This window comes from Calypte anna, chromosome 2, assembly GCF_003957555.1.
Source record: "Calypte anna isolate BGI_N300 chromosome 2, bCalAnn1_v1.p, whole genome shotgun sequence".
Lineage (NCBI taxonomy): Eukaryota > Metazoa > Chordata > Aves > Apodiformes > Trochilidae > Calypte > Calypte anna.
The window spans coordinates 109,387,647-109,411,503 of record NC_044245.1 but is presented as its reverse complement, the minus strand read 5'-3'; the positions used below and the strand labels follow the sequence as shown (position 1 = coordinate 109,411,503).

At 41.5% G+C, this 23,857-nt stretch overlaps 1 protein-coding gene and 4 non-coding genes across 5 annotated transcripts; 3 read left to right on the top strand and 2 right to left on the bottom strand.

The window, feature by feature from the left end:
• Positions 1 to 92: 92 nt before the first annotated feature.
• TRNAA-AGC lies at positions 93 to 165 on the top strand. Its single transcript has one exon. It is a non-coding gene; the product is annotated as a tRNA-Ala (tRNA).
• A 912-nt stretch (positions 166 to 1,077) lies between these two features.
• TRNAA-AGC lies at positions 1,078 to 1,150 on the bottom strand. The gene has a single exon. It is a non-coding gene; the product is annotated as a tRNA-Ala (tRNA).
• A 2,160-nt stretch (positions 1,151 to 3,310) lies between these two features.
• On the top strand, positions 3,311 to 3,383 carry TRNAA-AGC. Its single transcript has one exon. It is a non-coding gene; the product is annotated as a tRNA-Ala (tRNA).
• A 426-nt stretch (positions 3,384 to 3,809) lies between these two features.
• On the top strand, positions 3,810 to 3,882 carry TRNAA-AGC. Its single transcript has one exon. It is a non-coding gene; the product is annotated as a tRNA-Ala (tRNA).
• An 8,102-nt stretch (positions 3,883 to 11,984) lies between these two features.
• Positions 11,985 to 23,074, bottom strand: MCM4 (minichromosome maintenance complex component 4). Its single transcript, XM_030445134.1, has 16 exons — positions 22,824 to 23,074; positions 22,443 to 22,601; positions 21,106 to 21,269; positions 20,917 to 21,015; positions 20,696 to 20,791; positions 20,511 to 20,606; positions 19,937 to 20,075; positions 19,269 to 19,489; positions 18,644 to 18,764; positions 17,007 to 17,266; positions 15,919 to 16,284; positions 15,448 to 15,575; positions 14,358 to 14,565; positions 13,161 to 13,389; positions 12,915 to 13,048; positions 11,985 to 12,551 (listed from the first exon to the last, which is right to left on the bottom strand). The coding sequence occupies exons 1-16, from the start codon at positions 22,891 to 22,893 to the stop codon at positions 12,459 to 12,461; spliced, it is 2,583 nt and encodes an 860-aa protein (XP_030300994.1). The 5' UTR covers positions 22,894 to 23,074; the 3' UTR covers positions 11,985 to 12,458.
• Positions 23,075 to 23,857: the final 783 nt, after the last annotated feature.

The window sequence follows — 23,857 nt, the reverse complement described above, 5'->3', positions numbered from 1 at the left end:
GCTTGTACTTGAGGCAGATGAAATCGCAGTGTCACAGTTTAGTCAGTAACATCGAAGCCGAAAGCGGTGTAAAGAAAAAGTGAAAGTGCCGGGGGGAATTAGCTCAAATGGTAGAGCGCTCGCTTAGCATGCGAGAGGTAGCGGGATCGATGCCCGCATTCTCCATTTTCTAGCTTGAAAGATTTGTTGGTTTGTTTTTTTGTTTTTTTTTCCCGTACTTCAATTTTTCAGTTGCCAGGTGTAATTTTTTTTCTGTTTTGGAAAAGAGAGGCTTGTTAACTTTTGTTTTGCCTTAAATTAGCGTTGCTGCCTGCACACACACAAAAGAAAAAAATTACTCTTAATGGGTTTTAAAGAATGAAACAGCTCATGGACAGCTGCTACTCTTGAATTTTGGCTGCAATACTTTTAGTTCTCTGCATCTACTACTTTGTATCTTGTGGTTATCTTAAATTTAGATGCATTTTTCTGTAGGAGTTTTGAAAGGATTAAACTCGGTTTTAAGAAGCGCATTCACAACATGAATGATTGGTTAACGTTGATCAAAGATGAGCATTTCTGTTGAAGTGCAAATTATTTTCTTATAATGAGTTGTGGAAGAAATTGAGTGAAATTTTGAGAGACAGAATGTCACTTGAATGCATGTTAGGAATAAGCGTGTCATGGCCATTCTAGGTACAAAAGGTGCAGGGTAGCTGGAGAGAGAATTCTGTGGCAAGCTCGTCACTAATGCAGACAGCTGCATACTTTTACATCCTCTTATAGTTCTACATCTTTGTACAGAAAATTTCACTAACTTTTTCCTATTCCTAAAACCTAAAACAATTCAATGTACTTGTAAGGGAACGAAGTGAATTTTATTTCCTGTGTAACAGGACAAATATAGTTTTTGAGGCTTTTATGAAAATACACTTTCAGAAAGTTCAGAAGTCCAGCGTAGTAATTGAGATTTTTTTTTCTATTTTTTTTCTATTTTCTATGTGAAATGGTATGCGCCCGTTTTTTCATACGGCCGAACAACTGATTTAAGGAAGAAAAGCTAATTTAGCCATAGACGGTCAGTTTCACTCAAAACACTGGAGAATGCGGGCATCGATCCCGCTACCTCTCGCATGCTAAGCGAGCGCTCTACCATTTGAGCTAATTCCCCACCTTACGTGCTATTTCCTGCTGTTTTAGTTTGGGTGAATCATAGCCTGGCTGGGGTTCTGCTTGTTTTTTTTTTTTATAAACTTTTGAATGAGTCGCTGTTCTTACTTAGTAAACACCGAATGATCACTGTATGTATGTGGAAAGCCGGTTAGATTTAAAGTCAGAACGCTCACTTGGCATTGGGGAAACACACTGATGCGTTTCCCTGTTATGTTACTTTGACTTAACTGTACTTACTTTCCTGAGCAAAGCCTCCTTTAGTGTTTATTCAGAAAGGAGAGAAAACTTTTTTTTCCTTCTCTTACAACGCAGATACCAAAAGACTTGTGAGTCTAGAAAGCACAGTGTTAGAAGTCATTGAAGGGCAATGATACTTTATTTTCTTGTTGTCTTTTCCAACTTTATCTTCTAATTAGCTGTATGTAACTGATAAACATAGTGGTTATCATAGTTGTGGAGAGAAAGTATTCATTTATATCTTCCTAAGATGTATCCTAGGTATTTTTACCTTTTTGTATTGACTTTAATGATTCAGTTAAAACAGCAGCGCATCTTAAACATACAGGGCGACTAAAACCATTTCAGAAATATGAAAATATAAGTGTAGTCATACTAACTGACTTTGCAAAAAGAAGCAAGTAAGCAGAGCTCTAATGGTGCTTTTGGGATTTAAAGAACAGAAATGTAGTTTACAGTGAGAGTGGTTACACTGACACAGTATTAAACAACGAAGGCAATGAAAGTTATATGATAAAAGATTTGCTTTCTCTTCAAATGCTGAAAAGCAAATTCTGATAGTAAAGTAAACCCTGTAGTAAAGCAGCAATACTTGCACTGGTGATTTTCTCTAATGGATTTAGTTTACTGGATGACAGCATCCAGTCAGAAGCAAATTGTGAAATTAAGCATCACCTAGTTACAACTTGTCTAAAGTAAGGCAGTACCACAAATTTACCACAATCCAGATTCAGCCCAAAATGTGGAACTAAAACCACAGTAACCTTACAAACATTCTCCTAGAGTTTAAATATTCTACTGCCTTACCTCAGTCAGCAATAAACAAAAATCTGTTCTTACTGCTTCTTGCAGTATATTTTAACTGACTATCTCCCTTACTGGAGTAAACTTGAGGGGGAAAACGAATACACAAAAGTGGTTTCAGTCGTTCTCATGGGCACACATCTCAGTCTCAGGGACAGCCCCACTCCATATCTGCAGCTGGGAGCTTTGCCATATCACATTTCACAAGGTTCAGCTCTATGTGCATTTTTTTTTATCTACCCTGTGCAGTCTGAGTCAGTATGAAAATGGTGGAGAACCTCTCCCTATTTTTCACCCCCAAATCTCACTCTGCTGCCACTTAAAAGGTCACACTGTTGCCTAAAGCTTCAACAATTCAGCTCACAGGAAAATAATTGATGCTATACTCAGGTAAGACCTCTGCCATGGTACTATTTTTGGTGATGAAAATGTGTACTTCACATAACTGACATCCCATTGTTCTGTGATCTTGAATTTGTTGTGACTGCTAAGTTTTCAGTAACACAGGGAGTAAAACTTTGTAGTTTCTCCAGCTGGTGGGGACAACTTCCTTGCCTATAGGCCTGAAAATAACCTGTTCTCCTTAATTCCATTTCTCTAGGGTATTTCAGGTGCGAAGGCTTTGTGTCCACATACTTTCATATAACACTTTGAAGCATCTCTTCGGCAACACCAATATAAACTGATATAAGATAATTTAAGCAGGTTTAACTTTTACGTGGTGTTAGGGGACATCAGGGCAAGTGCAAGTTTTGTATGATCTTCACGCTGCCCCGACTGCACTGCCTGAGGCAAGACTTCCCTCAACACAGAAGACGCTGCCCTCTTCCAAGAAGGATAAACCAAGGCTGCAGGCCATGAGTTTGTCATGCAAATCATCATGAAGTGCCTTATCACCTCTAACAAGGAGCTTGTCATCTTGGACAAAAAAAAAACCAAAAAACCAACAACAGCTGAAGGTCAAATGGTAGCAGGCGTTCTGAGCGGCTGCCCTGGGGTTACCGCTCATCATAAAGGCGCGGAGGCAGCGAAAAAAGGGAATTGCTGTCGAGGGGATTAAAAGCTGTGGTTATGAGGCAGATAGTGTTAGGAAGGAGATTTCATGCTGAGCGGTGGAGGGGAATTAGCTCAAATGGTAGAGCGCTCGCTTAGCATGCGAGAGGTAGCGGGATCGATGCCCGCATTCTCCAGCGCGTTATTTTCTGCGGGAAACAGCAAAAACAGTGAAATGCACACCGACGTTTTTCTGTATTGAGCTGGAATTTTAATGTAAAATAATGTCTAATTTCCTTAGATGTATACGCTTCATTTAGCAAGCGTACTTCGTTTGCTGAACTTCAAGCAATAAGCTTCTTTTTCTTTAGACACGTGTGAAACGTGAAACGTGTCTTTTCTGATTTGCTTCTTTACCCTTTTCAACCCTAAATATTAAAAAAATTATTACTTGGCACATGTTTTGGAATCAAAACCGAACGCGTTTTCGTTTGCGAACAGAGTAAGACAGAAAACTAATATAGATATACACACAACTGCAATTCCAAACGCCCCCCGGAGGTGACACCTTCGTCACCCTCGGAAGCCCCGAGGGCCCTATGGGTCGGGGAATTCCAATGGGCGGGGAATTAGCTCAAATGGTAGAGCGCTCGCTTAGCATGCGAGAGGTAGCGGGATCGATGCCCGCATTCTCCAGATGTTTTGTGATCCCGCAAGTGGTACTCCTAGGAACTACGGAACCAAAGCAAGGAAAACTATTTTAGTATAATTATAGAATGATAGAATTGGCTGGGTTGGAAGGGACCTCAGAGATCATAGAGTCCAACCCCTGATCCACCGTTCCGGTTGCTAGACCCTTGCACTAAGTGCCACATCCAGTCTCTTTTTAAATATCTCCAGGGATGGAGAATCCACTACTTCCCGGGGCAGCCCATTCCAATGTCTGATCACTCTCTCAGTAAAGAAATTCTTTCTAATACCCAACCTAAACTTCCCCTGGCACAACTTAAGACCATGCCCTCTTGTCTTGTTGAAAGTCGTCTGTTGTAACGTAAGTGTGTTTGTGAATTCATGTTAAATAATTGCAAAGTGTTTGCTAAGCCAGCTTTGAGAGTACTAATAATGTATCTGTCTTCAACATTGTGGAATATACACACATATGAATTCGTTAGAATGAAATATAACCGTTCTTTGTGTAACTACAAGGCTTAGGGGAACAAGAAGCACGACATCCACAGTTTCTGTACCTTGAAAGGGCTACAGTGTATATTCTGTTGTGCTAATCTAAGCTGATTTTGCTGCTCACCACATTGCATTTCAGTTTAAGGTGGTTTTACTGCTGGCTGCAGAGCGTTGCACAGGAAAGAGCAAAGGAGCGCATGTGCGAAACTGAAGGGTACCAAGAGGGCAAACTGAGGCAGACTACTGACTTCATCCAACGACCACCAGATGGGGGTCAAAAAGACCCTCAGAGATAAAGTGGGCATGCGCCTTTGAAGGCCCTCCTCTTCCAAGAACTAATAAACATAATCCGGCCTATTCCTAGAATAGTCATGAATATGTATTAGAATAGATATGAATATGTATTAAGGTATGTAATATACGCTAAAAGATTAAACTTTATGGTGTGTGTATGAGTGGAGTGGAGACTCCCCATGCACCCAGGGCTGTTTTGCTTACTGAAATAAGGCCATAAATAGGGATGCAGTGAGCCATCCTAGCCTTACTGCATATTGTTGTGGGTTGGAAGCTCAGCTCATTCAATGGACATTATACACCCATATACACAGGCAGGCTCAGTTCTTTCTGGCTTTAAATTGCAGATCTGGTGATGTGCAATTATATTCTTGGTTACAATTATAGTATTTGCATTCTCCTGGTTTAGGTCTGGAGCGGATGCTGATGGAAAAAATAGGCAACCAGAAAGTGCTCCTGACCAAGGACTAGAACCAGGAGGGAAATTGTCCCTGGCTGCCAGTTCAAAAAGCTTGTGCAAAATATTTCTTCATTGGGTGAGAAATGCCAAACTCCGAAGAGTCTGTTGAGTACACTTCAGTACTACAGCACTGGGCTGTATAGAAGAATATGACAATAAAAAAATATTTTGAAGGAATATTTATCAGCTTTATTTTATTTTATTTTGTTTTATCTGTTGTCTGAGATATTCAGTTTTACTGATGATGAATGCTTTAAGCTTTTTAGTATAGTTAAGAATCATACAGGTTACAGCTCACAAGCCATGGAAAAACTTACACCAGGTCTCTAATGAAGTTAATCTCTTTAAAATTAAGGAAGGGTAAAAACCTCCTCTACTTCCTAACATTTCTTTTAAAGGTCATCAGAGACATTCTCTAATCCATCTTCCACATATGAAAGTTTAGTAGCTTTCCACATCTAGTTATTTGTGTTTTTAAGAGTAAAGATATCATTATTCCTAGTTGTTTTCAATAAGCAAGGCTAGGAAAAGTTTTTCACTCTTGCTTCAGAGCTAGGGGAGCCCTTGATTACTAGAAGAAACAGTTTTTATGATAACAGTTAAGAAATAGTTTGAACATAAAACTGCATAAAAATGTGGGGTTTTAATCACATTTATAAAAAGAAACAATTTACCCTGCAGATAAAGTAGCAAAAGCAAAAAAAATAATAGTAGTAGAAGTAGTAATAGTAGCAAAAATCTTCAAAACAAATTATGCAGACATTACAGCAGTTTCCTGATAAGCAATACAGAATATATAATAAGGAATACAAAATACAGAAAAAAAATGCAAAATGCTTATTTTAACTCCATATTTCTCTATCCAGACAGCATTACATAGCCACTCTAATTAGGAAAATAGATAAACAGAGTGCAAATGTGGGACAGAATTACTTGCCTGACCAGCTACTATTTGACATGCAGTCTTCTGTGCACTTAACTTGTTTTACTGAGATGACTGGGCCTTCTAGGAAGATAAAATGGCTGAAATTTGATGGCAGGATGACAGTAAAAAAGACTGAAATTTGATGGGGCTGTCTGGAAGGAAGATGTTTCTCAACTAGGAGTTTATATCTGCTCCTAATGAAGCACTTAACAGAATAGGGGAGGGCTTGGAAAGAGCCACACTCCAACCAAATCTGTGCTTGCTGAGGAATGAAGTACCAGCTTTAAAACCAGGGAGTGGTAGCAAATGACACATTTTGGACTATCTGGCATTGGTTCCCCACCCAGGGCAACTGCTGATCACATTCTGTGCTGGGGAAACAGAAAAGTAGCATTCTATTTTAGTTCACCAGCACCTTCTTTTTATAGCATTAGACAAGACTTCAGACCACATCAACTATGGTCTCTCAAAGTACCTTATTACAAATATTTTTATGCCTTTTGTAGAATGTATGGATGACTGGTGCCTTTCATCCATGTTTTTTCTGGTAAGAATTTCAAGTTTCTGCCAGAAGTGCTTTCCCCTGGTCGCATATTGCAGTCTTTAAATGAGCTTAATTATAACTACTAACAGCATCATGTAAATGTAGTGGTAAATTATGATCTAGTTTGAGACTACTACATAGAGTAAGGAAAATATACTCCGTTTAAGTAAATTACTCATGTTCCTTTTGCTTTGTGTACACTTCAAATTAGCATGTAGACGGTTGAGATCTTTTCATCAGATTTTTTTTTAAACCAAGACTGTTTGCAAGCATTTTCATTCTATCTGCCTAATTACAGTGGCACTTGTAGTCCTTGCTTATTTACTAACAAAAACCAAACCAAACCAAAACACCACAAAACAACCCAAAAAGTAACACTGCAGACTGGAAAAAAATCTCTTACCAGTTACTACATAGAGGTTTTAAGAGCCACCTAGTGGAATTATTCTGCAAGTAAGCATCTAAGCACTAAAAGTAATTGCAAATAAGCCTTCTAATTTAAAAACAAACAAACAACCCCCCCCAAAAATACCAAAGCAAAGCAAAACAAAACCAAAACCAAACCCAGCAAAAGAACTAGATGATGGTGAATTGATTATCTTAAATCAAAATCTGTTTTACACACAACATTTTCTTCCTTTTCCTAGAACACTTGATTTTATGACTTAGAAATTCAATATATATATATAGGATTTTCAAGTAGACGAATAGCCCAGTTCCTGTTTTATAGTAATAGTTTCCATACTAATAGGCAATTTTACTTTGAGGAATGTTGCTGGTATAAGTAGATGCATCACTATTTGAGTTTATTGCTTAAATTTTTAAAAAACATCAATTTTCTGAAACTCAAAAACATATTTGAGAAACCATGACAAGAAGAGGTACCAAGTAGTTAGAAAGGGTAATCTTGTTATAGCTGTGAGAGTGGAAAAACGGGAGAGAAAGATCTGTGAACTTTGTGTGCCTTAATGACAGAGACATGTAAAATGGAAAAATCACACAAGTGATGCTTTCAAGAACAAAAGCTTAGAACTTTGTCAGTCGCACGTAACAGGCAGATAGTAACTGTGAAATAAAGACATGAGATGGTAGTTTTGTAAGCAAACTACATAACTAGTAACAATGCAAATAGGAAAATAAGGTTCTGTAAGACAAGTGCCACTAGAGAATCTATGATTCTGCTATATAAGGGAGTTTGGAATTTTGTCTTACAGACTACTTTTAAAGGATTGTGTCAAGTTCCTGGATCACAGCTTACCTGTATCTCACTTTTAAACCTTGGGTAAGGGAACCTAGACTTCCTCTACAGAAAGCACAACATGAACTACATCCTTTCAGTCCATAAATGCCAAAATGAGGTGATAGCTACTTGTTTACCAAAAAATATGAGGGTGTGTCCTAACCACATGCTTCTAACTTGGACTGTATTTTTAGCTTTAGGATAGACTAAGTTCTTTCATTGTAGTAAAAAGCAAATTACTGAAAATTCAACTACAGTTATACCGTATCTAGATCGTCTAAAATAAAGTAGCAAGAAAAAAATATTTAAAGGTGTGCCCTTTTCACACAGGGGAAATTTGCTTCCCTCCTCTTAGAAGCAGTGATACAGCATACAGGAGTACCTATTTCATCTTAAAACTTCTATAGCAAGCAGCTGAGATCAGCCTAGAGCTGTCTGTACCAAAGTGAATCACAAAACTTCTATGCTAGGCTCAAATGTGAAAATAATAGCAGCTACTGACATGCAACAGCTGACAGCATCTACCCTGCCTAGAATGAGGAAGATTCACCAGTCATACATTTCTGGACATTTTATTTTAGTATAGACTACATGAGACTACACCAAAGTTGGGTATTTTAATTTATCTAGTCATGCTCAAAATTGGAGCAAGAAAATTTCCTTAAAAGCAGAATCTGTAATGGCATCCCAAGAGGACTTAAGCACTGCAACATCTTTGTTCCATCCACACCTTTTTCATATGGGCTGTTTCCGAGGAGCTAAGTCATTGCAAAAGCAGTCTGTCTCACACTCCTCCATGGTTCTTAGCCTACTCACCTCTTCCCCAAGCTACTTAGCAGCACCTCCCACAGGTGTGCTCACTGAAGCCATCACACGCTATCAACACAGCAGGGCACTCCCTACAGCCCTGGAAGCTGCATCAGCCCTGGTGGGTGCAGAGTTTAGGGACACTACAGCTTCCAGCTGGGTGGACACCACCACTCCACAGCACAGCACCGCACCCGCACCACCGCCCTCCTGGTGCCAAATGCCCTGCTCTGTTCGCCGCACCCCCCGAAGCAGCTTTTAGTGAGGGTGGTGCTGCCAGGGTGCTGGCACCCACTAGCTGCTCCCCAACATCAAAACGCCCCCTAAAAACACCCTCTCATCCGCCCTTTCTGCTGCCATCCTTTTCTCTGCCACACACGTACTGCTCCCGGACCTCCTCTCTTCGTCGAGGGACCGCAGGGACTCTTAGGACCCCTTTCCATCTGGTGCCAGGCATACGGGTTCCGCCCATGCCGCCTCAGCAGCTTGCCCACAGGCTGAGGGTCCCCCAGCACCTGGTAGCTGCTTTCCTGGCATCGAGACACCCCAAAACGCACTCTCTCACCCGCCCTTCCCGCCATCATCCCTTTGCCCAGCACACACTTACCGACTCCAGAGCTCCTCTCCATGGGAAAGGAGCTGGTCCTCTTGCTGCATTGAGGGTAGGATATTTCATCCTGGTTGGTTGTAAAGGTCTGTCATGTAGATAGATGCTCATGTAGCCCAGACTTGGGCCAGTGAAGATCATCAAAGCAACCAGCAGGTGCATCAGGCTGCTAAGATTGCAGTGGCTCAGGTGGATTCGGACAGGCAAGACAAGGATGACTTACTTACAGCTTTGTGGGCTCATGCCACCTCATGTGACACCTCAGGCCACCAAGGAAGAGCTGCAGCAAATAGACAGGCTTGTGATCAAGGGGTGGACTTGACCATGGACAAGGTTATCCATGTCCTTTCACACAAGTTATCCATGAATGTGAAGCCAAGCTATTCGAACCTTGCTGGTATAGAGGACAATAGTTGAAACAGAAATACAGGGAGGGCCTGGCAGGTGGATTATATCACATGCCTGCAAACCTGCCAGGACAAGAACCATGGGCTTACAGTGGTGGAAGCAAGGACTGGTTGGCTGTAAGCCTATCCCATGCTCATTGGCACTGCCCAAAACGCTGCCTTGGGCTTTGAAGTCTTGCAGCAACATGGCATTTCAGGAAGACTCGGGCAACACACTCATTTCTGAAAGAAACTCACAGGTACCTGGGACAAAGAGCACAATATAGAGCAGGTGTATCACATTCCTTATATGCATCAGGAGAGGCCATGAGGAGAGAGACAGCGGTGGCGAGTGCTGTGCCTTTGAAATTGTGATGGATTGGGGGGGATGAGAGGCGGCAGTGCAGGTCCCTGGCCTGAGCATGGCACTCAGAGCAGAGGGAGCTGGAGACACCAGCTGTGTGCGGTGTGATGAGTGATATGGTCAGGGAGGTGGCTGAACTGAGAAAGGCAGTAGAAAGGTTAAGAAGCATCAGAGAATGGGAGAGTGAAAGAGATTGGTGGAGCCATGCCAGATTTTCTAAGTGTCTCCCTAACATGCCTTGAAGCACAGACAGGTAGAGGCTCCATGAGAAGTGAAGGATGATCACTTCCTGTCACCAGGCAGAAGGAGGGAACCTAAGGAATTGGAGGGAATGGAGACCAGTCCCAGCTTGGAGAGGCAAGCAAAGCCTCTCCCACCACCCCTGACTTTCCCAGCTGCCCTTGTACGACAGGTATGGGGCTTTGGAGCTTGAGGGCCAGGAGACTGAGGGTGGAGATGAAGATCCATCCAGTGAGTCACACAGGGCTAATCACTCACCCCCACACCTTAGGATTTCTTCAACAAGAAAAAAAAGGAAACTAATTGTAGTAGGTGACTCCCTTCTGAGGGTAACAGAGGGCCCCACTTATTTACCAGACCCATCCCACAGGGAAGTCTGCTGCCTCTCAGGGGCTTGGGGTACAGATGCTAAAAGGGAGCTCTCTCATCTGGTGCAACCTTCTGATTATTACCCTCTGTTGGTTATCTAGGCTGGCAATGAGGAGGCTGCAGAGACAAGCCCAAAGGCAGTTAAAAAGGACTTAAAGGCACTGGAGCAACTGGTTGAAGGATTAGGTATGCAGGTGGTGTTTCCATCAATCCCTGAAGTGGTAGGGAAAAATACTGAAAGAGGAAGGAAATCACACCCGATTAATGCGTGGCTCAGAGAATGGTGCCACCATTGGAATTTTGGGTTCTTTGATTACAGGGGAGTTTATACAGCACTGGGTCTGCTGGCAAGAGATGGAGTACATCTGTCTCAAAGAGGAAAAATGATCCTCACATGAGTTGTCAGAGCTCATTGACAGGGCTTTAAACTAGGGTTGAAGTGTTGAAGTGGGAAGGGGATAAAACCAGGCTCACTACAGGTGAGCCTAAGGACAGCCATCAGTCTGCCATCTCAGTTGAGGTGACAGTAGCACTTCAAAATATTTAATACAACTCTGAAGAATGAGAAAGTTTTGTTTTCTTTGAAATACGCAATCCGTACACCTAATGTTGTCAGCACAGTCACTCAGCATCCCCATGATAAAGGTATTTATATAATTAGACAAAAAATAAATGCGTTTTACTTGGTTTTAATATCCAAATTTTTACATAAGATGACCATTAACAAGTAGGCACCGAAGTGTGATTACCCATTGTTAAGTACAACATAAATCTTGTTTTAAAAGAAATGTGCCTTGTAATGTATCACATATAGATCTGAACAACCTAGGTAATTTTAAAATAAAGATAAAACTGTGATGATTAGTACATTGTACTTTGGTCATTTTCATTCAGTCAACTAAAAGGAACTGTCTTCTCCTTAATGATAAATATCTGTTCTTTATCACTCCTTTGAGCTCTGTATTCCTTACAAGAATTGATGTATTTTTAGTCATATCTTACTGTAAAATAGTAACTTTAAATCTAGTCTGTGAGTTTGGTGCACAATGAGTGGAAAATATCTTCAGTATACAGAAGAACTGAGACCTTCTTCTTTTGAAAAATTAAATTTCAGTATTCTTCCAGATGCATGACAGGACTTGGTTGAGCTAGCCCTTACTGCCTTCATAAAACGCTCACACTTCACAAGGGTAGCTGTAAATCTGACAGTAAATAAGCCATCACTTCTGCAAGCAGTTTGGTGCAGATGATTCATACTCCTGCTACAGCAAGACAGCAGGATGAAGTCTTTCCTCTTCATCCCTCACATTCCTGCAGTTGCCCTGCTCATTTTCACTTGAAATGCATACCAAAGAGCCATTTTAAATTCAGTAGCTTTATTTCAAATTATAGCAGTACTAATAATCAAATTGCATTTACTAGGAAGTGATTTAAGATGAATTTTTACAATTCAATTGGGAATACATCCAACACTGTTAGACTGTTAGCATGTTCTACAAAATCTCAAAAACACCTAGCACTTGACATACTAGTCGAGCACTTGACATACATTTAGCTAAAATGTAAATATTTTTATTCAGATGAGGATTTTTTATGTCCTCAGTAATATCTTGTGCTGACAGAAGTGCCACTTAATTGTCACTTCTCATCACAGTAAATGATAGCCCTAAACCTTAAAAATCCTGCAGACTGGCACTACTGGAAGGCAAAGTAAAGCCATGACAGCTGGCTTGCAAGGAGAGACTATGCTTGTCAGAGCAAATAAGAGTCCCAAATCTCATAGATCTTGCAGACTGACACTTATCTTAAGGCAAAGTAAAAGCTGTGACAGTCAGCTCACAAGGAAAGCCTAACTCACAGCAGTCTAACAGTCTTCCCAGTCACAGTCAAGAAGTCATCATCAGCCAAGGCACGAAGAGCTTCTTCAAACATTTCCTTTGTAATAGCCTTAAAGAGAAGTAAATCAAGTAAACACAGGAAGGGGGGGAGAGTGCTGCAGAGTGTAAGAAAGCCTAACTTCCTACTGATTTTACCAAGTTTTTTTTTAAGGTATATTTTGTTCTTTTTGCAACTTGAAATCTGGCCTAGGACCCTCAGGCTGAATTTGGCTTGTGTTCAGAAGCCAGAAAAAAACTAAGCTAAAGCAAAAATTTAATTAATTTGTATATATTAGAATTTGGTTTCTGGTCACATCAGCTGAACAAGTTCACGTCTCCCTTTGTCTCTGTACTGTGATCTGACAACAAGATTGTTAATTTGGAAAAACACCATGCTTTTAAAAATGAACAGAAATGTAAAACAGAAACTTACTGTATCAGACTGTGCTCGGAGATCATCAAAAAGCTGCTGGTACTTCAAAGCTGGTGCTTTACCCTTTGACTGGATAAGCTTCCTTAAAGCTTGAGCCAACTCCTCCTTCCGCTTGCGAGCTGTTGCACTCATTCCTTATAAAAGAAAACACCTTTTAGAAATCATCTAAGGATGACAATCTAAGTTACATTGAAAAATTACGAAAGCCCAATAACATCCCCACTTCAACACTCGGGAAGTGCAAACCTGTAGTAAGAATGGATATGTCCACAATTCCAGTCCTGGGATCAGTAGCAGATTGTTTCAGTGCTTCCCGATGAAGGCGTTTTGCTTCCTCTACGTCAATGGTTTCAACTCTCTCAGAAAAGCGCACTTTCGCGTGGGCCTCCGCCAGTCGGATCAGAGACTCAAGCTGTCGAGGGTATGCAGAAACCATTCCCCTGCCACTACCAATCTTCCTCATGTCCACGTATGCCTGAAAAGGAGAGAATCATTATATATCTCAGTAGATGTCCAGAGGAGAGCTGCTAAAATGATCAGAAGGCTGGAGCACCCGCCCTATGGGGATAGGCTGAGGAAGTTGGGGTTGTTCAGCCTAGAGAAGAGGAGGCTCCGAGGTGACCTTGTAGTGGCTTTCCAACATCTGAAGGAGGCCTACAAGAAAGCTGGGGTAGGGCATTTTACATGGGGGTGTTGTGAGGGGACAAGGAAATGGCTTAAAACTTGAAGAGGGGAGGTTTAGGTTGGACATTAGGAAGAAACTCTTTCCTGTGACGGCGGTGAGACGCTGGCAAGAGTTGCCCAGGGAAGCTGTGGGAAGTGTCTCTGGCCATGCAGGGGGGTTGGAACTAAATGGTTTTTAAGGTTCCTTCCAATCCTAGCCATTCTATGATTCTATGAAATTCTGTTATTTTCATTATTTTCAGAGTCGTCTTCACCCCCCATCTTATTTCACAATATGGGCAATTCTAGGAAGCCATTCCAAATACTGTATTTGTGTTCATTTACCTTCACAATTGTTCTGCAATGAATAACTGCATTGCACATAATTATTTTCCCTTATAAAGCCATGATAATAAAGCCATTACTAAGGCATCATTATAAAAGCCATTAAGCCATGATAATCAAGTTTTGCATCACCAAAAATGTCAGACTAGTCTTACATAGTAGTACTTGTGTCTGCAATGAAATATTTCTTTTGTTTCAGAAGAATGCTATACTTTTTATGTGATGGCACCAAACCAACACTTTTGGAAGCTAAATATTACAGTCAAAAATTACTTCCATACTGATCCTTATTTCCTTTTAAATGCTGGTGATTTTTTGAGGTTTTTTTTGAAGGATCTTACAGAAAAGTTGTATGCATGTAGGAAGAGTACATATTAAAAAGATTTTTGACAAGTCTCGAAAGACACTGAAAATTCTTAACAGCAACTCCTTTACCTCAATAAGGGCTTGGCTTGCTTCTTCACTTAACCTGGGATTTACATAACACCGAGCATATGCAATGTAATCCCTCAATACTGCCATGTCCATGAATTCCTCCTCCATCCTTTCTTCACTTTGGTAGTACAGTGAAACCAAATGGCGAGCAAGGCGTCTGTCGTAAGCTTCATCACGTGGATCCAACATTAAGAAGATCAAGTCAAACCTGAATGAGGTAAGAATCCAGAGTTAGTACGTGTACTTTCTTGCCATTTAAAGTAGTTTGCTTTATAGGTTTTCACTTTCCAAGTATGGGTAAGGGGTTACTTCATCATTAATTCCTACTCTGAGAAGGAACTGCTCTATTCAACTGAAAAAAAAAAATACATTTCTAGAGTTCTCAAGTACAGAACAGCACAGTATATTTGCTTTAATCCTATGGACTTGAAACTTTGAACAGAGATACATTCTGTGAAATGCAGACTGCACATTCAAGGCTGATAGAACAGATATTGTAAGACAACAAAAACTATCAGCAGTGTACTTCAAATTTCCAGCTAGTGTAGGAACTCCCCTAATGATGCAGCACATTGTTTAATTGTCTATCAGAAGACATCAACTATTGCTGTAAGCCATCACCCTAAGGGCACTGCTATCTCCCTGACAGGATTTTACAGAACACCACAGATCTTCATATTGTACCACCTCTATCCCAAGTTCCCTGATTAGTGCTTCACACTACAGATTTTATGATGCTAAGAAAAACATTCTGACTTTTTACTGAAGTTATCAATACTGAAAGTTCTGAAAGCTTCAGAACAATTCTTTTTTAGGAGATGATTATGAAACAACAAAAAACCTCCAAACCCTAACGTAAAAGTAAATAAATCCTACAGATCTCACATCTTCAGTTCTAAGTCAATGTGTTAATACTAAAAGGCAGCTCTTTACTCACAAAGGAGCTGTAAGAAGAGCATTTAAAGTGCTATGAAAGTTTTCCACTGTGCTACAAAGAACACAATTACTTTGTTCTACTATATTTAATCATTTTCACAAGAGGAAGTATAACATCTCATAAAAATGAGACATGCAAGCAGAAGTTCAGTACCTTGACAACAGTGTATGAGGAAGCTGAATGTTTTCAATAGTAGTCTTTTTTGGATTCCACTGTGATTCTATAGGGTTAGCTGCTGCTAGGATAGATGTACGAGCATTCAACTGGCAAATAATTCCAGCCTGTCAAGATGAAATTGAAACCAGCTGAAACTACCTGCCACCAAAACCGCTTTTTTTCCCCTCACCTTAATGAGATCACTAGTCTTAATAAATGGATTATGTAGAAAAAAAAACGCATTGCAAAAGCCTTTCAGGGTAGAGCAAGGACAAAAGCAACTAGAAGTACAAAAATCTGCAATTAAAGCTGCATTCGTCTGTAAAAGAGTTGCTGCATAATCTATGACTGATCCACTGGCAACAACAGAAAAGTATAATCCTTTGTTCTTCCAGTACCTTTTCAATTTCAGAAGCCTAGAATATACCATGCTTAGTGGAAAGAACCTGGAATTGCACAGATGCTTACCTTTGCAATGGAGAGAGTCTGCTGTTCCATTACTTCATGTAGAACTGATCTTGTGCTTTCATTCATTTTATCAAACTCATCAATGCAGCAAATGCCATTGTCACTAAGTACCAGAGCACCCGTCTGAAGAACCAGTTGCCGTGTTTCTGGATCCTTCATCACATAAGCAGTAAGACCAACAGCACTTGAGCCTTTGCCAGAGGTATACTGGCCTCGAGGAACCAGGTTATACACATACTGGAGCATCTGAGATTTACTAGTACCGGGATCACCACAGAGAAGAATGTTGATCTCTGCACGAAAATTGCCTCTTCCTGTGTGAGTAAAATCCTTTCTTGATCCCCCAAAAAGCTGAAGCAGAATACCCTACAAAAACATTCTCTTTAAAAATCAAAGCATCACCTTGTTTAGTTAACAGAACAAAAACAAACGTTGAACAGAAACCTGCTCAAATTTAGATATGGAAGAAAACACCTGAAACTGAAACTGCCTTTAAAAGGGGTTCATTCCTTATAGTCATCCTCAATTCCAGTGAACTACAAACATATGGTTAAACTTCTGGGTCCTACAAAGTCAGCTTTAATTAAAAGTTTCAAATCATGTTTGTTACAAATGTATTCCAAACTTATCTAATCAAAATTTTGGTAACAAATTCTGCTGAAAAAGGAAAACCAGAGGAGTCTATTGGTTTCCCTAAGGCCATGATTAATCTAGGAACAAAGTACTATCACCTCTTTTGTATCATTAACAAAGTGCCATGTTGCCATGGTTGTCAGCTTTTTAGTCAAGACTGTTCAAAATATTTTATTTTCAAGGAAACCGCTTTACTATGTTCACAACAAGATGAAGTTTAAGGCCCATTATTTCATGGGTATTTACCAACACTTCCTCTTTTATACTTCCAAAAGAAAGTGTATGCTTGCAGCATTATTAAAAAAAAGGCACATTCTGAAAAGACCATGGCATTTCAAGACTGCTCAAGACAGTTTTCTGAATATTGAAACCTCAAATGACTTTTATAGCAGACAATAATCAAACATGTACCTGCATATAAACACATCTTACAAGAGCAATACAGAATTTTTCACCTTTTTGATATCCTCGTGCTCATAGATACTTGGGGCCAATGCTGAAGAAAGTCTTTCATATATGTCTGCTTTTTTAGAAAGCTGTTTTAGCATTTCCACACGTTCCTCTGTAAATATTTTTTGCTCTGTTTCCTCATCAACACCGTGCAGGCGTTTTGCATCCGTCTTCCGATAGTGTATGACATCAATGTGGGTCTTGTACACAGATTTTACACTGCTGACCCTTGGATTAATTCGAATTGGGACCGCCCTGTAGATACCTAAGTACAATTTTTAATCACAGCATTAGGTAGGAAGAAACATGACAATTCCAAAACCTGAAAATCTTACATGTTCCTTTGCAAAGTAAATGTTTTTTAAAAAGCCTAAATACCTTAGTCAGATTATTTACTGCTACAATTAAATCATGCAGAAGTCAGTGGAACTTATCTAAGTCATCTAGATCCCATTTTTTGCACGTACATTTTTTTAACATTCCTATCCCAAGTCTTCCCAACAAGACAAATGCTTAAGATTTTCTGGAGAAAATTACAGCCTGATGCTTTTAAATGTCCTACTCTGATGTCTGAAGTCAGCATTTCCCTCCTTTTTAATTAAAAAGTTTAAGAATCGATTTCTAATGCATCTCTAGCAGGAAAGCACTTGTTTTAAAGCAAAGTGGTTTATAAAAATGTGGTTACAGTATCACACTGTTACCATTATCACTCTGTTACCACTCTCTTGACAGCAGACACTATTTAAGACACTGTCTCTTCTTCACCCACTTTCTCAGAATGACCAAACTATCAAAGTTGGAAGGAACCTAGTCCAGTCACAGGTCCAAACAGGAGTAAACAAGAGCAAGTAGCTAAAGGTTGTGTCCAGTCAGGTTTTCAATGTCTCTTAAGCACACAGATTCCACACAGCCTCTCCAGGTACCAGTGCCCAGGCTTAATCACAAAAAAAAGTTAAAAAGTTCTGACATTTAACTGGAATTTCCTGTATTTCAGTTTGTGCCCAGTCCCTGCCACTGGACACCACTAGGTGCATGTTGTCCCATCATCCAGGTCACCAATGAAGCTGTCCAGCAGTGTTTGGCCCTACTGTTGTCTCCAAGGATAGACCCATGGTGACCAGCCTCCAGCTGGACATTGTGCCACTCAGTGATCTAAATGCTTTGAACCCAGCAGTTACATCCATAACACTGTCCACTTAACCTAACCCCTACACCATCAGTTTGTCTCCAAGGATGTGATAGGAGATAGTGATGAAAGCCTTGCTAAAGTCACCACTGCTCCAGTCACTTAACTGCAGAAGGCTGTTACCTGCTATAAATCCATGCTGACTACTCCTCACCACCTTCTTGTCCTTCATATGGTTAGAAATAAGTTTCCACATTTACTGGCTCTACCACCTTTCTAGGGGTCAAGATGAGGTTGATTGGCCTGTAGTTTCCCTAGTCTCCTCCTGGACCTAGGAGTGGCATTGTTTTTCTTCCAGTATCTTAGCTAGTGACCATGACTCTTCAAGGATAACTCCATGGCTTTGGAAAGAGAGTGGCCAGCTCCCTCAGCCACTGCAGCTGAATCCCATCAGATCCCTTTATACGTAGTAAAACAGTGAAAAATAAAGTTGCAAATACTCAAAGCAAGTTTTACCTGTGACATTAACTCTATCACCTGGCTGAACTTTATCAACAAGGTCATTATGAGCAAACAGTGCAACTGTATGTGGGGTCTGGCCAGCTGGCATATCTTCAGGGGACTCCTGCAGTTTGACCTAGCCAAAAAAATTTCAGTATTAGTTTCAAGAAAAGAGAGCTCTTCCACAGAACATACACCACAACCTTACATCAGGATAATCTTCAGCATCATTTTAAATCAGGGAAGTGGCCTAAGAATATCCCCGCCACCTAAACAGCAAAATTGACTACTAATAAACAGATCTGATGAAAAGGTGAATTCTTCTGGTTGCTACCGGTATGGCTAAGTGCTATTAAATACAAGACTCATTTAGTCCAGACCAAAGTGAACATATGATACATAAAGAGACTTCCGTATGCAAACATTAAGACATGAACACACTTCATCCTTTTAATGCATTTCTTCTCAAGAGTAGACTTATCCTTTCACTGTTTCAACCATTTTCATGTTCCAGTACACATTTTCCTTTTCAAAATACTCAGTTGCAAGATACAAAAGTTGATGCTATTGGCATTAGGGGCACGGGAGGAGCTAAAACTAGAAACTGCTTCATTTTCAGCCACTACCTAAGCCAACATACCATCTGTTTGTCAGAGAACATGGATCTGTTGTGGATCAGTGCCATGCTGTGTGTTGTGTTACAGTTCTTGCATACTGATGGTTCAGCAATCCTGCCACGATCGATTTCTACTCTGGTGGTGAAAGCGCAAACCTGGCACCTAAAGAATGCTTCCTGCATCTCAGGAATCAACTGAGAGCCTCTGATGACCATACCACTGATGGTGATAAGTTGATCAATATCTGTAAAACAGAGAGACTCATGTCATGACTTCATACTCTTAGAACTTCAAGTCATCTTCACAATTTCATGTCACCTTCAGTTTTTAGGTGGGAGGTAGACATTTGGTAGGGTACTAGCATTTTGTCTAAGATGAAGCAAAAATAAGCATAAATGTGTAGTGCAAACATTGTAACTCACAAGTTTATTTATACTAAAGAAAGAATCCTTTGCATTTGCAGAACTAAGAACATGAGTAGATGATACCGGGAAAGATTTCCTTTATGGATAGATCATTCTACATTTCAGCTCTAAAGAGCTTGCTTCTGAAATAGACTTATATAAATGAAAAACACTGGACTGAATGGACAAGTACAGTTCTCTATAGTCATCATGTAATTCTATGTTAAATTCAATAGATTTATAGGAATCCTTAAGATTCTTTTCTTACATGGGAATCCAAAGTTTACCTTCAGGGTTTAGACTTCTCATATTCCTAGTCTTCAGTGCATTATATGGCCTCACTTGAATTTGATGTTCTAATATTGAATCAGGGTAACGCTCAAAAAAGATTTCATTGGCAGCCATGTCAAATGTTGGGATAACTTCCTGTATAAAAACATTAAAAACAATTACGCTTTCAAGTTCAGAAAAGTCAATAAAAATTAAATATTTTGTATGAAGCACTTTTGTGCTGCTGATCAACCATCAGTGACTAAAGGTTATGCCAGTTGAACATTTTCCTACATGACAGAAAACTTACTGTTTAGATCAGACTTACTCATTTGAGTATTGCACAAAAAAACCATACAAGACTCTGGACACTGCAGTTTACCAGGTAATTTGGCATGCATGAGGTACACCCATGCATGGTGTACTATGCACATGCAACTACTACAAAATTAGATATTTTATACTAAGTAAAATAAAGAGGCCACAAAAATTACACTGAACATACAAAGTACACATTACATGTAAACAAACACACCAAAAGCCAGAAATAAAAAAGGGCCATTTGAAAGCCAGACAAGCACACTACTTCACCTGAGGATAGCAGATCAGTTGCCTGTAAAGATTTTCATCAAACGATCTTAGATGTTCACAATTTACATTCAGGAAAGGTTCCCCAACCATATTAATCTGCAAGGTATTTGGAAAAAAAAAAATCTTTAGCTCAATGGCACACAAGAACGAAAGAGAAAACTTAGATTTCACTGTGTTGCAAATACCTCTTCAAGACGTTGCATATAGCGTGGCTCATTCAGATCCAAGCCAACATCTTCATCATCTTTTGCTACTGGATCAATGAAACGCTGAAGAAACCTCTGAATGTCAGAGGTAACACAAAGACAGAAGGGGAAAGATGAAACTTAGTAGTGCAAACATCTATTTTGTATCAGATTCTAATAGCTTTTTGTTTAAAGGAGGAAAAATTAAGTCATTAACCTACCTGGAATTTTTCCTTGCATGAGGCTACATTAACATCTGTTCCCCAAATAACAAGCTTTTGTCCAAGAGATTGTTCAGTAGCAACAGGATCCTCAGCTGGCTGTGTGGAAACAGATTAAGCATATGCAGATGTGTGTATACTTGTTTAAAAAGAAGTTGTCAGGTACAAGATCTGAGAATATCTACCTACCCCATCTGAGTGTAAATCAACTTGTCTGGCTTTACGGACAGACCCCAGATCTGGCCTTTGCCTAACTGGAGTTCCTCGTACACCACTTCGTGGAGTGCCCTCTACTCTGGAGCTGGGTGTGCCATAAGTCAGAGGTGAACTGATATCAAAGTCAAGAGGAATAGCTATAAAAAATAAAATTAAAAAAAAAAAAAAGTTTGATTATCAAGACATTTTATATTTAGAAGAGACTAAAATTCAGTCTCTGCATTTGTCTCATTGTTCTTCTAACTCTAGCACCATAATGTCAGTATCATCGCTCAATTCCAGCATTTTGTTAAAATAGAGCAATAAAGATGTTGTAAGGATCAACTTACAACTTCTCTTGGTATTAACATCCCTTATGAATACTCCCAAGTGCTAGTACAGCTTTGCTACAAAACTTTAAGCAGTGACATATTTTAAAACTACATTGGTGTTTATGTATGTAAAGGCAAAATGTAGCATTTTTCAGTATTTTTTGGGCAGTAAAACAAGTGACATGATAATTACCAGGTACTGCAATTAAAACCAAAGCTATTAATTGACAGCAGTAACAGCTGCTTATAGCAAACTAATTCTTTACTAGTATTTTTTCTTTGTTATTATTAAATAGTAATTTTATTATTTTATCTTATTCTACCTTATTCTCTCTAGAAATACATAAAAGCCTAAGGTATAACTGGAGTTGTTCAGACTGGAGCAGGCTCCTGGGACACCTTATGGTGGCCTTCTAGTAGCTAAAAGGGCCCTACAGGAAATGTGGGGAGGGACATTTGTAAGGGAGTGTAGTGATAAGACAAGGGGGAACAGTTTCAAATGGGAAGAAGGGAGATTTAAATTGTGTATTAGGATAACATTCTCTCCTGTGAGGGTGGTGAAACACTGGAACAGGTCGTGTAGAGAAGCTGTGCAGGCCTCATCCCCGGAAGTGTTTGAGGCCAGGCTGGAAGGGGCTTTGAGCAACCTGGTCTAGTGGAAGGTGCCCCTGCCCATGACAGAGAGGATGGAACTAGGTAATCTTTAAGCTCCTTTCCAACACAAAGTATTCGGTGATTCTATAATCCCTGATACATATTGTCACAGGAAGTTGAACCAGCAACAGATCTGCAGCCCTGACACCTACTCCATTCCTGTTCTGCTGGATATCATAAGCACAAATGAGAGCCCGAGACAACTCTTCTTCTTGAGAGCAAACTCTTTTTTCCCTAGAGCATTTTTCAGCCGGACCCATTCCACTGAATGCTCGCCCTACAGCGGTGCCGGCAGCCCCCCCGGCGGGGCATTACCGCACCGGGGTCTGCCCGGACCCGGCCTACCGGTGTGGCGGAACTGCGGGGGGCTGGAGAAGAGCACGTCGGCGGCCCCGGGGCTCTGCGCGTCGGCGGGCGGAGAGGTGGGCATGGGCTGCAGCTCTCCGGTAGAGGTGGACTCGTCGGTCCTCCGCTTCTGCGAAGGAGGAGAGCGAGCATCTTGTGCTGCAAGACACAAGCAAACAGCGCTTAAACCACCACCGCAGGAGGAGGCCCACGGCGCAGCGGGTGGGAGCAAACCCCCGGGGGCAGAGAGGCAGCCCGGCAGCTAGCAGAGCCCCCCATGCAGCCGGCACTCGTCTGCTCCCATCCGGGGAGCCGCTGGCCCTGGCTACAGCTACAGCCTCAGCCGCCCCCCTCCCGACCCAGCCCCTTCCCCACACTCACGAGTCGGGGGGTTGCTGCCCCGGCCGCGCTTGCCGCCGCGGCGGCTGGGGGTGGAGGCGGGCGAGGACATGTTTGTGCTCCAGCTCCCGCGGAGGTCCTACAGGCTGGGAGAGGGAGGCGAGAGGAACGCAGGCTGCGGGCACTCCACCAGGGGGGGTGGTGGTGGTGGTCTTCTTGTCCTCTGCCCGGTCAGGCCGAGCGTGGGGTCGCTGGCAGAGGTGAGGAGGAGCGAGGGTCTCAGCACCGGGAAATTCCGCGCCAAGGCACTCGCCTGCGCGCGCTCTCGCGGACTTTCTGGCCAATGGCTGCGCGCGACGGCAAGGGGAGCGTCCAACGCAGGCACAAAGGGGGGACGGGGAAAGGAGGACAAGAGGAAGGAGTTTTCCCCCTCACCTCTCTCTACCGTGAGGTGAGGATTACGCACTGTTTGATCTGCGGCAGAAGTGGGCTGCAGGGTACTCCTTGTGCTACGGGTCGGAGGCTGTCCTCAGTAGTGCCGCGTCGCCTCCCCTCCCCCCCCCAGCCCAGAGTGGAACCGTCCGCATAGGACCGAATTTCGCGGCAAAACTGTGCTGCGGTCGGGCAGGGAGGCGTGGGGGAGGCCGGAACAGCCCATTCTGCGCGGGGAGAGGGGAAGGTACTGCTGTACCCCAGTGTTGAGCCCGCCCTGCGGACAGAGGCGTAAACGTGCCCCCAAACCTTCTTTCGCTCGGAATGGTCTCCTTAAAGGGGGTTGTAAAGAGCTGGGAATCGGTCTGTTCAATGAAGTTACAAGTGACAAGAGATAACGGCCTCAAGTTGCCGCGCCAGAGAGGTTTGGGTTGGATATTAGGAAGAACTTCACCGACAGAGTTATCAGTTACTGGAACTGCTCGGGGCAGCGATGGAATCACCGCCCCTGGAGCCATATGGAGCCGTATAGACACAGTACTTAGGGATATGGCTTAGTTAAGGACCTATCAGTATTAAGGGTTGGACTCGATGATGCTGAAGGTCTTTTCCAACCAAGGTGAATGTGTGTGATGCTGCGTCTC

Bases quoted from the DNA above. Each gene is read 5' to 3' on its own strand.
- MCM4 (XM_030445134.1), bottom strand. From the start codon at position 22,893: ATGTCCTCGCCCGCCTCCACCCCCAGCCGCCGCGGCGGCAAGCGCGGC. The intron at 21,016-21,105 runs GTAGGTAGATAT...GTTTCCACACAG, and splicing joins TTGATTTACACTCAGATGGG to CCAGCTGAGGATCCTGTTGC. The intron at 15,576-15,918 runs GTAAGCATCTGT...TCATCTTGACAG, and splicing joins AGACTCTCTCCATTGCAAAG to GCTGGAATTATTTGCCAGTT.